Source organism: Haliotis asinina, chromosome 7 (assembly GCF_037392515.1).
Source record: "Haliotis asinina isolate JCU_RB_2024 chromosome 7, JCU_Hal_asi_v2, whole genome shotgun sequence".
Classification (NCBI taxonomy): Eukaryota; Metazoa; Mollusca; class Gastropoda; order Lepetellida; family Haliotidae; genus Haliotis; species Haliotis asinina.
The window spans coordinates 5920790-5934478 of record NC_090286.1 but is presented as its reverse complement, the minus strand read 5'-3'; the positions used below and the strand labels follow the sequence as shown (position 1 = coordinate 5934478).

General features: G+C 39.8%; 1 protein-coding gene across 1 annotated transcript; it reads right to left on the bottom strand.

Moving 5' to 3' along the window:
- Positions 1-638: 638 nt before the first annotated feature.
- On the bottom strand, positions 639-11314 carry LOC137291220 (uncharacterized). The gene is made up of 10 exons (XM_067822516.1): positions 11260-11314; positions 4214-4563; positions 3916-4065; positions 3652-3702; positions 3146-3298; positions 2667-2819; positions 1922-2026; positions 1529-1564; positions 1242-1370; positions 639-1007 (listed from the first exon to the last, which is right to left on the bottom strand). The coding sequence occupies exons 1-10, from the start codon at positions 11312-11314 to the stop codon at positions 639-641; spliced, it is 1551 nt and encodes a 516-aa protein (XP_067678617.1).
- Positions 11315-13689: the final 2375 nt, after the last annotated feature.

Below are 13689 nucleotides of genomic sequence, written 5' to 3'. Positions count from 1 at the left end.
GAAGCTTTTTAAACATTCAATAACAAAAACATTTTTATCAAGTTTCTACACCAAAAATGTTAACACAGTGTAAACTGTTCAATGTTCGTAACATATATTTTTACAAATATTTTAAAAATCAACAGCAACGTGATACAAATATTCCCATACCATGCTTAAATTGTGATGAAATGATGAAAATTATTTTACTGGCGGGTAGCGCAAAGCTTGAAGTTTATCATAAACCAGTGGTGACGTAAGTAATTTTGAATGATCCTAATTTATTTTTAAATGATGAAAGAAGGGTTATTTTCCTGTGAAGTCAGCAGCATTGCAGCTACGCAGAGGCAGTCTGCAAGGTAGTCGAGTTTGGAGCACACAAACTAGTGGATGATAGCATGAGCCAACAGAGATGACACATCTGAGAAGATGTCCTCCAGGTTGGAATTCCAGCACCGTACATGTTAGTTTCGTGGTGCGCGACCACCATTTTCTGCAGTATTGGGACCTAACTAGGCTTGGCTGAACGTTATCTCCAAAAGATTGTATCAGAACAACCTGTTTTGAATTGAGATTAAAATATTTTCAAACACACTATGTCATGACAGTTCAAAAGGAATTATCTGAAGCGTTGCTATTCTGCGAGGCCGTTGCATGAACTAGTTGAGACGAGACCTCTTGAAGCCATCACCAGAACAGGAATCATCGTCTGGTGCCCTCCTCTTAAGAGATCCCCTATGGGAAGAAGAGGCACCAGAGATGGACGTTGGACAAGAGTAAGAGGCAGATCCGGGTGAAATGGTGGTGATAGTCGAAGTAGTTGCGCTGACAGCAGAGGTAGAAGTTGAGGAGGAAGATGGTTGGTACTGTTTCCTCCTCGCTTGTCTTCGCTTCCTCAGCCACCATTGTTTGGGTCTTGTGACGTAGCTGGTCTCATTTCTTCCGTCCGAGGGTGCAATCTTCCTCTTCTTGACGTCGCCTGTGGGGACGGAGGTCATATCCCTTCTCCTCTTCCTCGATTCGTTGACCTGTCGAAACAGTAGACAGTGAAACATTAATCTATAGCTCGCCGCTGAACATCACACTCAGCACTGTTCTATAATAGCGTTATGAATATAACCTGATTGTATATTCTACATGCTGAAGTACACACATTCCGAATCTACATTATATTTGACAGTTGTCAAGATGTTGATAAAACAAGATGTCCCAAGAGGAAGATCACAACAGGACGTGACCTGACACGTTCATGGTTCACCTACCAGCAGGACGTCCTCCAGGCTCAGTCTGGACATGGAGGGAACCAAACGGCGGTTGGCGTCCCCGGTGTAGGGGACGAGAGGGGGCGGTGGGGGACGAAGCTGAGGTTGGGAGTCTCTGTCAAGTTCAGACTGCAAAATAGGATGTCTGAGTGAACAACGTGCACAAACCCACTTCTGTTAAAAGTAGGTGGTTAGATAACGAACAATCTATGTTTATACAAAGACGGTAATGTTCAACATGAGTCTCAGTCACTGGAACCACATTCTATCGTACTCCACGTGCTTACCTGATCCTCACCATAGACGATGGTAAATGCTCGTGCCTGGAAAAAAAGGAAACTGTTTGATGCCACCGATCATCTCCTCAATAATCAAATGTTTTAAAGATACAGATGTTCCCGTGTAATACAGGGCAAGCAAGAGATATACCACAGTAGAGATTAGTAAAGTCTCCTGTCATACTTTTGACAGATATACCACAGTAAAGATTAGTAAAGTCTCCTGTCATACTTTTGACGGAGATATCGTGTGTGTGCAGAAGTTGCCTAAATGTCACGTATCCGACCCCATGTCTTCCGTCCAGAGGGGCAAAAGTGACTTGCACTTGCAAACTGAATGAGAGTCAGGGACTTAAATCTATGACCAGCTTCATTCTCATTGCCACTGGCGGTGTCACTGACCTTAGGCTGTGAGAATCTCCGTTTAATGACTAACTCGTCAACGTCTGAAGGCCACGCCACTTGGCTGAATCTGACTCTTTTCTTTGGCACTTTGGCAGGAGGAGTCTGAAAAAATGTTTTATTATACATGATTAGGGTCCACAGGTTTGGTGGGGTACGTAAGTAGTGAATTAACTCGTCACGCCGAAAATCCGGGTTCGATTCCTCACATGAATACCATGCGTGAAGCCCATTACTGGTGCTCCCCAGTCTTGATATTGTGGGACTGTTAGTAGCCCAGTAAACGCGGCGCAATAATAAACTCGCAGCTGTCACAGTAACAATGCTAATCTTCACAGTTTGGCTCGAACCAGACACACATGGTCCACTTACATACAAAGGCCCAGAGACACTTTTGTAGATCAGTGATCAAGAAGTCAATCAGTGGATTATCTGGTCCAAACCATTTACAGACCACCGCCATACAGACGTCATTTTGCTGAATGCAATTTTAGATACAAACAGAATCATACTTTTGCGCATACACCAAAGATGATGTGTTCCTTCAGTTTATTGAAGGTATTTACCTGATCAGCGGATTGTCTGGTCCAGAATCGATTATTTACAAACAACCGCCCTACAGCTGGAATATTGCCGAGTGTTCCATAATTCTAACTCACTCACTCCTTCAGGTAGTATAAAGGTTGTTTACCTTCTCATGAACCTTAACTCACTCACTCACTCGGGTTATATGAAGGGTATTTACCTTATCATCAGATGCAGCGGTTTGTTTGGGCATCACGTTTTCTTCATTCAAGTCCAGGCTTGCTGAGGATGAGCAGGAAGTGGTTGGGGTGGACGCCCAGCAGGATATATCGTAGATCCACTCTGGCAGATTCATAGTGGACACTTTCACAACCTGGAACAAGAACACAGTAGGTCATACAGAAAGGTGGGTGGATTGGGGGTGTGGCTGAGGTGCAGCGGGGGTGCTTATAACTTGTCAGAACCGAAGAAACAAAAATTGGTACAGGAAACGGAATGAGAACCACTGAAACATGGCTAGTATCACGTGATCGTCTGTCAGGACTCGATTGTTTACATATCACCGCCACATAATAGTTATATTTCTGAGTGTAACACAGACCTTAACTCACTCACACACTAACTCACGCACACACTCACTCATTCACATACTCACTCACTCACTCCATTAGATTACATGAAGCTTATAAGGTTATGTACTTTATCATTAGATACAGCGGATTGTTTGGTCATCATGTTTTCTTCATTCAAGTTCAGGCTTGTTGAGGATGAGCAGGAAGTGGTTGAGGAGGAGGCCAAAGGGGATATATCACTGATCCACTCTGGCAGATTCATACTGGACACATCCACAACCTGGAACAAGAAAACGGTAGGTCATACGATATAGGTGCCTCACCATGCGACACGTATCTCAATACTGAGGCCATGATTCGATACATATCGCGATATGTCATTTTCTAAATTTGGATCCTAACAAGCAGCCACTACAACCAAGCCATTACATAAAAAGTAATCACTCTCAAAACGTCACGTTTTCTGCTTGGTGTAAACAAATACAGGACACAAACGTGTTAAGGCTAAAAAATCGATATGTGCATGTCAAAGGTGGAACTGATATCATATCAAATGAATCGTATATCGTATCGTACAAAACGTGCCGATGAAGCATTTGTGTATCGGTGAATCGTGACATCCCAAGTAGATACATCCACAATGAACAGAAGATTGGCCTCCACAAAGAAGAACGGCAAAAATGTCTACAACACATAGGAAGCCTTAACGAACAAAATCACATAACCTCATCCTCGTCTTGAAGGTGAAGGCTGTTCAGCAGGAGACGTCAATTAAATCAGTTATGGATAAGTTCAGAAATCAAACCTACTCTGCTATCCGGTTAGTATTTACCATCTATGAATTCATTTTCTGAGACAGGTAACTTAGCGTACACATCTGTGTTCAGAAATAATCACCTTCTTTGTGTGAGGAGGGGTGACTGTTTTCACACAGGAAGTCTGTTTCTTGGAGATGGAGACGTGTGAGGATGACTGAAGAGGCTTTCGCCCAGCATCATTTGATGCGCTAGGAACTTTGACAGTCTCCTTCTTTGATGTCAGCGTGTTCTGGAACATGGTTAGCAACAATTATTGGCGTGTTGAAAGTGAAGTGAATCTAATGTGGGCCTCAGGGTTTCGTCTAATTAAGCTCTGAGTTTGATGTATAAACCAAGTAAAGCTGATTCCACGAAATAAATACTGAGAAAACGACTACCAGGGTGTTTGTAGATGACTTGATACCCAGATTGAGTTTGGGAGGCTTGAAGAGAGGCTGGCGTGGTCTGATCAAGTCCGAGACAGAGACTTTGTATGTTGTCTCAGACATGAGGCTCCTGTCAATGGGGGTTGATGTCCACGCCATGACGCCATTTGGGGAGGAATCCTGTCCAAAGTCGTTGTTTCCATTTTGGCGATTCAAGGGAGAAACGCCACGTGTGCCTTGTGTTCTACCCTCGGGCCGATTCAAGGGAGACACCCCTCTAAGACTGTATCTGTCTAGAGACACTTGACGCACGGGGTCCTGGAATCTCCTCATAGGAGACACACCACGTCTCCAGTCGTTGCCTGCATTGTAAAGTTAGGGATTCACCAGTCTCTTACGTACACAAAATGCATAACATCAACGTAGATGAAATATATACTGCGTCCTAGGGACTCACTATATCATTCATTGTAGCAGATTCTCGACAAAAAATATATAGCTCTATTACATCTGTCATCTCATCAACATTATGCTTTACCACTTTAGAGAGTCCTTATTGTTCCTGAGATAGTTGTTCCCGGGATTCCTTTGGGCCTCGGGGTTTACACTTTCTATTTATAAAGATTAAGTGAAATTAAGTACCTTAGAGTCACGACTGCATCTCAGATTGAACAGACCATAGCAAAATGAGTTTTAATTCACTTCAAGCCACATTCTTGTCTGGGATGCGTGTTGTCTAACCTGGGTCATTCCTAAAAGTCTCACCCGGAGCACCTGTTTAAATCTTTGCATTTTTTTGACACATTCAAAGACATCTTGACACGAGAAGGGATGATTTATTTGGTTCTTTGTAGTTTTCGATATTATATACCGATAATTGAAGCCGATGATTTTAAGCCTCTAGTAGGCGAACAGTGGCACTTCTCGAACTCTCTCAATCTGAGAGTAAGACAATCTGAATCCGTTCCATACTACCCAATCTAATATCCTACTTTTATGTAGCTTCAGGCAAACTACTGGCAGTTAGCATGGTCTATTGCTTTTACCAACCTGTGTAGACTAACCTCTTTGTTTGTTAGCATGGATTTGGTGATTATGGGGATGGATATGCCACAAAGGACCATTTTTGTAACTCTGTCATCAGATATGGCTTTTTTCTCTGTGAGAAACCAGAACTGATTAAGGAGGGCTTAATCAATGATATTTTTTAACCAGATCAGATTACCGTAATGTCAGTTAAATCACTAGGCGTTAGTAATGAAGGGTCAAGTGAAATATAGCACACGTCAAGAAATGTCCTCTCTGGCGTCTTATCAAGCTCACGAAGAAAGTTGCGGAATGGAATTCCATTCCTCTACTAGAACTCTGCGGAGTCCTGGGAGATCCACTGATCCCAAGCTCAACTGGGTTAAGGTCTGTTGAGCCTGCTGGCCACTCCATACGTTCTACATCCTGCTGCCTAAGGAATTCCGTGACGATCCTGGCCCTGTGAGGCCAAGCATTGTCGCCTTGCTGTAAAGATGGTCGACCATAAAGGCCATGAATATTTTTAAGTAAACGGTGCTGCTATAGGTGCCACAATCTCGGCCAATAACGTTGTCCGTTAAAGTGACCATCCAGTGGCGGACGTCCAGTAGGAGTTATCTCTGCATAAAATTCGGTTACTGTCTCCATTCTAAATGGTTTCTTTGTTTCTTAAATAAAGGCTTGTTATTACATATGCATTTGTAGGTGTTCTCTAATTTATCGCCATTTCTAGGGCTCGAAGCAAGTAATCGACTCGTGTATGTACCAACACTGAAATGTCGAGAAGAGAAGAGCAGATGTGATATCTCTCTTGCTAAAGGTTATCTCTTGATTCTATCGAAACGACCCCTGCGTGAGTTCCTGCTAAGGTAGGGGCTTGTTGACAATATATATCACTTCTACCCTTAAAGTAGTCAGAATACCTACTTCGGTGGAGACTGGTTCTCGCGTTTGAGCTCTCGAAGCAGTCTATGCAAAATGACACCCTTATTCTGTGTGATTAATGTTTCATGTCACGCCGTTGTCAGTATGTTTGGTTATGAATTATTCCTTTATCAAGACATCTGAACAGGGTTCTACTATGTTGTTTCTTTCTTAATTTTATTTTTGGGTCATTTTAGACTAAATTTATGGACGCAACACGTTTCATCACTTGTTCTCCTTGTACTTCAATACAATGTACTCCTTTGTCCAGATATGTATATATATCGTTTTACTTGAATGGTATTTGCCCTGGAAAGACATACCTATGGAGTACAGTAAGGGACGTGTTCTTGTTGCTCACATCCTCCCATGTTCTGTCACTTTGAGCTCGTTCCCATGGATGAGAACGTGACACATCTTATAAAAATGCCCGACACTTTTTTTCATACAGAAATATTAAAATCCAATATTTCTTTATTACATGACTCATCGTGTAAGCGAATCTTCATTTCCTATGTAAGGAAAGAATAACACAGAAGATAAAATAATCGATGGTAAAGTAACTTCATGGTCCTGATCATCTCAAGATACACTCTTTTGTTAGTAAATGTTCCGAGATCTACATAGAAGGCCTATGTGTAGGACTAAGATGAAGGACATGTCTGTACATTAGTAGAATGGTAGTTATTTTTGTAGAAAATATTTGTAGAACGGTAGTTATATGTTCGAGGCGAATGGAGAAGCTCAAAGATTTAATTTATGATTATATGTTCACATATACATTTTCGGTCTGTTTTATTTTATTCAATCTCTATCACAATGTAAGCATTACAAAATGGCTGAGGGTGTTGTTGTACAACACAGTCTCACTTCTTAGACTACCTTAACTCTATATTAAGATATGGGAGTTACGGTCACTTTGGCATTAAGATCATCTTGTACAACGTAAGGGAGGATCCAGGATTTGGGGGAAGAGGGGTGGGGTGTGTGCGAGCGGGTGGGGTTTGGTGCGAGGTGGAATGCACATATATTTATCATGAAATCCAAAGATCAGGCGGAAATGCCCCTCGGGAGAGAAAGGGCGTCGCGTCAACACAAACCTCTATCCGCACTTGCAACGGCACCAGGAATTGTAACCCTCAACTGCCATTAGTGAATGAAGACAGACTTTGGATTTATATATGTCCCCATCACATTTCAGTAGGCTTGGACCAGCTGGCCAGCATGAATTCAGGGTGTTGTGGGCATGTCCTGGCACGTTGCAGTTTTATTAACCCGCTGGATGCCGAGTATTTTTTTCAGGCGCACATTTTCGTAAGGTTTGAAAAGTGAGCGTTGTGCGAGAATTGCGCTCGCGTGGTCCTGGATCTGCCTACGGCTATAAAATTACACACAAATGTAGAATATTTAATTTCCTATCCGTTGGTATAAATATAACTGCAAGTACCTCAGGGCTTTGAGAAATAGACACTGCTAAATGTTGTCCAAAACTTTTGTGTGCGTTAAAAAACAGTACATTTCTCCGTTTTTTATCGTGCACCGATAAAAGCACTCTGCTACGATTTTTTTAATTTGTCATCTTTACGTAAAGTGTGAGCGAAGAAAATATAGCTTGATATCTGAACGACATAAGTGTATATGAAGTGGATTTATGTGCTAATGCATAACTTTATACGCACAAAATAAAAAATGACTCTCAATAAATGTAAAAAAATCGATTTTCTTCTATGACGTCAAGAGTCGAAAGAGAGGTCATGCACGTATATAGATAAGGGGGCATAACTCCGCTATGCTTCACTTAGGTCAATGTAACTCAGATCACATGGAGAGAATTTGCTGTGGATACGGATAGTATATGTTCCTTATGTTTTGTTCACACTGAACCAGACTATTCCAATACAAAGTTTCCCAGTGTGAGCGGATACCATCTGTGAGTTTTTCAATTTATAAGAAAAGATTCCAATGTACTACATCAGAAAGCAGGTAGTAGCAATTCGGATGGCCCAATCCGATACATAATTTAGGTCTTAGATTCCCATACTCTCCTGTTTGTGGTGGATGTATTTTTGTTTATTTTGCATCATTATTAACGGAGTAACAGACACATCTTCAAATGTAATGAAATAACTGAAAATAATGCGGCCTTTTTGTTGACGTCATGGAATGTTCTGTGTATTTTGTGACGTCGGAAAAAGACGACACTGGTTTGCTGATTAGTATATATCTAACGTAATTTCCACTCAATGTGTACAAGATCTCGGCTTCTGTGTAAGAATTCAACACTTTCTAGACAAAACATAAAATGCATGGCTTTACCACGGAAATAGTGTCCTTAAGATATCAACAATTAGACGGTTTTACTACGTATCTTATTGTGAGCAACACGCGCACCTGTCTGGCATCAATTTAGCGTAAATTAAAATTTCATAACACCTGAATATTCATTGAATATTCATTTAGGATATACACTTTTCTTCTTATGATTATGTAATTATTTCACTTCATAAGTATGCAATGAAAGGTAAAATGAGATCGCTTTTTCAGTATGGAACTATTAGAATATGGACGTAAGGTTTGTCCAAATTAAGACATGACCTGGTTTATATATTTTTAAACAATTTTCGTATAAATATTGTTTGAGTTAGATATTCTGCCATTAAAGTAAGTTTTAATTTGAATTGACTTTGTTATCTAAAACAATGATAAGGAATCATAAAACGATTTTGACAAACTCCTGGTCAGTCAATTTTCATAACTATTTTGTCTATAAAAAGGACACAAACCAATGCAATGAAGAAGACAAGTCTTTTGAATATGTGTGCCTATACATTTCATACAATGTACAGCTCATTTTCATTAATATTAACAGTTTTACTTATAACGTTGAATTAAATCGCTGTTTATTAACCTGTTCATATGAAACTGCAATGTTTGTCCCAACGTATTGAATATTGTACATCACAGGAACTAAAGCACATGTTGCAGTAATGGCTACGTGTGATCTTCTAACACTTGAGTAAAGGCTTAAAATGTGGTATAGTACACTTACTGAGTCAATTTCCCATGTAAATATTATTCAAACAATCAAAAGCTTTCAAAAAATATAAACGCATACCCTATATCCACATATGATATGATGTTGAACATGGATATATGCAGACACTGAAATCAGTTTCATGAAAAAATGTCTGAACGATACGCAAAATATACATCACAATACTGAAAGTGCAATCGGACTGATATGGCCATTGTGTTTTCTCTCGTTCAACCGACCTTCACCTCAAAGAAATTGCCTAATATGTGCAACAATGTTGACGTGTGACATCACTACCTATGACCGATTTCTTTCAAAATGGCGGCTTCGCTGAGAAGGGTAGGCAGGAATTTATGAGGACTTTTTCCTTGATTCAGGGATCTTTTGTACATAAATGAGAGATGTAAGTAATCAGAATTATTCTGACTATCTGTGTATTGTTATATGTTTTTATAAATTACATTGTAAATGACGGAAGAGGCCAGAAACGCCGATAAGTACCGTTGTCGTTCTGCTTGATTTTACGTCAGTCATGGCGTCACGCTGCACTAAAAGTTTGACAGTTTCATATGAATTATCAAATGATTGCATTCTATCTATTTTTAATTTGCTATTTTTTGCTACGACACTCTTCCGCTCAATATTCTAAGCGTATTGAGCCATTGTAAGCGATAATTACACGGCTGGATGTTGGAAAATTTCCGAAAATGCTACGCACTGTAAAATCGGATTTTTTTTGGTTTACCTTTCAAACAAGTGCTGTCTTTCGAGCACAGCGTTCGTTTTCATACCTAGTATCATTCGTTTCGTTTTGTCTAGACAATTGGTATTGGTGACAAAGACCATTAGTAATTTGATTCTAAGATGTGTGGGGAATTCAATGATGCATTTCTCGCAGCTGACTATGAAATATAAGTGTCTGACGTAATCGGCATCTCAATACCGGCCTTCTCGAAACGTGATTTTGTAAACACCATCCAATATGGCGGAAAGTGCACTTCCGCGTTCGTGTAAGTGCCTTTTCGAAAACATCCCAACCGATTCTGGGTTCATCGGCGACGTTTCAGAATTATCGTTACTGGTTACATGTAAACGTGATATCAGTGATCAATAATATGCTATTTTTGAGATTCAATACTCACAGTATTTATCCGATTTTCACATTTCAAAAAATACATCAAATAACGCTGTGAATCGCGATTTTAGATAAGGTGAAAAATGGCGACATTTACGATGAAGCCTATTTTGAAAAGCAATTTTAAGTACTTTAGCTTGGTCTGAGTGGATGGTAGTGGTTGGTATCAAGATGGTATCCACAGAATTCAAAACTGAAGTATACATATGTGCGTGGTATATCTAGAATTTTATTGGACTTGAAAGTGAGGGGTGAAGAGGAAGGACATTTATGTCCCTGTCCCATCCAGGGGGTTAAATCAATCTCCTTATTTCCATCTTTTGATATTCATGTAATATTGGAAGGTAAACTCGTTTACAAAGGGTTTCTTATTTGATATATAATGTTTTACTAAAGAATTTATTTATGATAACGTTTGTCAAACAAAAACATATAAACAGGACCAATCCAAAACGAAAGAGGCGGGCTTAGATTAATTGCTAAAAATTCCCGATAAATAAGACATGGTTGAAACACTTGGAAAGGAACCGCTAACGTTTATGGGCGAGAGTATTTTTCTTTTCGAATAATTTAAATATTGTTGTATTCTGGAACTACAGATCCAAAGAAGACTTCGTTGAGTCAAGTCACAAAACGGGATTCTCAATCTTTAATGGGGTCTTCCATGATATGCCTTCACACAGACTATGGTAAAAGAACAAAACAAAATGAAACAAAAGACGGAAAAGAAAGTAAAGAAACGAAACAAAATACCTGGATAACGTCCTCGGGGCATATTAGACGGAGTAAAAGAACAAAACTGTTGCAGAAAGATCAAGAAATGTGGAGAATCCTGAAGACACGTCTGATCGCTATGAAGACAATCAGCAAAGATGGCATTCGTTGCTTAGCGACCACTCGTGAAACAATATAAACTTCGTGCCCGTTTTACAACCATACTTGCTTTAGAATCTCTAATGATCTCTAGCGACTTCTGCATAGCATTTGGATACATCTTGTAGAATAGATCTATAACCGCTTACAAAAATGAAATCCCGTTTGAATGTGTACATTATGACGTCATTAGCTTGTGACGTGATATGTGTGTAACAACTCACTCGCAGCGGAACTACAAAACCTATGTAAACAAAGAACTGCAATGCAAATCGAAATAGTATTACACGTTTTAGAAAATTTCCTCAGTGAAAATAAACCATTCTATCCAACAAACGTGACTCACATATGCGCAAGTTGGCGGGAAAGGGCCAAAAAGTGAGGGGTTTTCCTAAACTGCATGTATGGCGTCTCTTTCGCCTTGAAACTAAAGAATAAAAATTCTGTCCCTCGGAGTCAGATCCCTGGCGAAAGTCAACATTTCATTTGAATAATCGTACGATGCCGAAATAAGTGTTTACCTACACTGTTGTATTCGGGATAAACTGAAACACGACTATTAAATTGAAGAATAGTTTATTAAATCCATAAAGTCTTCACCGGGGAACAATAACATATACATATAACAGTACAAATAATCTGGACCCAAACAAACATCCGTGTAAAAGAGGCTAATATCCCTGAAATCGATGATCCGACAATAGTTTTGAAAAAAAAGAGTAGCATTTAGCATGCAGCATACTGGATGGGTATTGGTAACAGTAGAAGAAATTAAGACAATGGTAATAAGAAACTAGTAATCGATGTTGAAAATACGTCACCCAAATGTGCCATGATCAGTATAATGCTTTCGTACCTTTCCGTCTTTATAAAGACATAGATGTGATGACGAGGACACACTGAAAACGTGAAAGGTACAACTTGTTTGTACCATGCCTAGATGTGGATAGAGCGTCGGCCCTTTGATCTTCCCCGTGGTCTTTCTATCACAAAGACCACGATTTCGCTTTCACATACTTACAAAAAGTAGAGTCGATGCTGATTGGCTGAACTAAGACACGTCTTCGCCTCTCCAACGCCATCGCTTGCAACATTGTTGCAAAATAGGAACAAGGTTAAAGAATGTAACAATGTATTTACTTGAAAACACAATAAAACAAAAATGAAGTTATAACTGAAAAACACAATACCTGCAATACTCTTGCACAAACCTAATATATGAAACTTACAGTGTGTTCTTGCGAGTATTTTTACTTTCCATTTCGGATACCAGATTGTGAATATCTTGGTCACTGACACTTTCTGAAAATCGGCTGCTGACACCATTTGTGAACGAATGAACTTTTTGAATTTTTTCACTCAAAGGCATTTTTGTGAAATGCTAACACTGTGAATTGGCTAACATTTTTGTGGACAAAACACACTGCACTTTAAGTCGCTGACGACCTAGTTTTCGTATACTTCCGGCACGGCAACTCGGTCTTTTCCGATTTAATAAAGGACACAAAGTGTATCCCCTCGGAAGGCCCACGTATAGGCCTTCCACACTCATCGGAAACGTGGACAGAAGCATTTGATCTTTTAAAATACGATATATGTAATGACGAGTGCGGAATTGTCCTGTTTTCGATCACGTCGCCGTGATTTGGTGATGCACCTTTACAGGTTATACAGTAAGGGGGTTGGAGAGTAAACCAGGACTTAGTTTATCGATTTTCGGACCCCCGGTGGGCGCCTGTGCCTGAAATACTGCATGATACGAGAAACGTATATCTTTTTCTAACTTTCAGGTTCCTGTTACTTACTGTCTATATGTCAAATCATGGAATTGGAATTTCGAAGTATTTCCAGTTTTTCCGACTTATTTCAATCATTTTTATCGCCACTTTCATAATACTATTCGTTTGTTAACAAGTATTTTAAAAAGTTCAAATTTCGAGAAAGTAATCGAAGCTCATATTTCGAGATGACAGAAAATTCGACACATCAAGGATCGACTCAGGATGCATATGCTTGATTGTAATATCATCAAATTATGTTGAGACGAACCCAGGTCAATTCAAGTCACGTCACTTAAACCCGCTCTTTAGGAGAAAACGAGAAACTCCTGCGAACAGACCTTAACGTGAGTAAATCACGATTTCACGCGTGAGGTAGAGGTGTATGAAGGTGCTTATCCTGGAAGAGGATTTGTACAGAATAGAACACTTTCATAAACTGGTTTACACTTACAAAGACGTACAGGCGCCCACCGGGGGCCGGATGACCACTAAGATATTAAACTCGAAGCACATTCTCATGGAAACAACGTTACAGTTTGATCTATGAGAGAAGGACAGGGTGACTTTCACACCACGTGCCAAGACTCCGTTTTAAACTGAAGTACAAAAAAGTACACATTTGAAGTTTTGTGTTATTTTCCGAAAGGGAAAGCAAACGTTTTGAAAAGTGTTTTTCATGATACTCAACTCACTGCAAGGTATACGATGTCGGTGG

Coding starts and splice junctions, on each gene's coding strand:
- LOC137291220 (XM_067822516.1), bottom strand. CDS start 11,314: ATGTATCCAAATGCTATGCAGAAGTCGCTAGAGATCATTAGAGATTCT. Junction 4,564..11,259: donor CATTAGAGATTCTAAAGCAA/GTATGGTTGTAA, acceptor TTTACAATGCAG/GCAACGACTGGAGACGTGGT. Junction 3,703..3,915: donor CCCCTCCTCACACAAAGAAG/GTGATTATTTCT, acceptor TATGTGTTGTAG/ACATTTTTGCCGTTCTTCTT.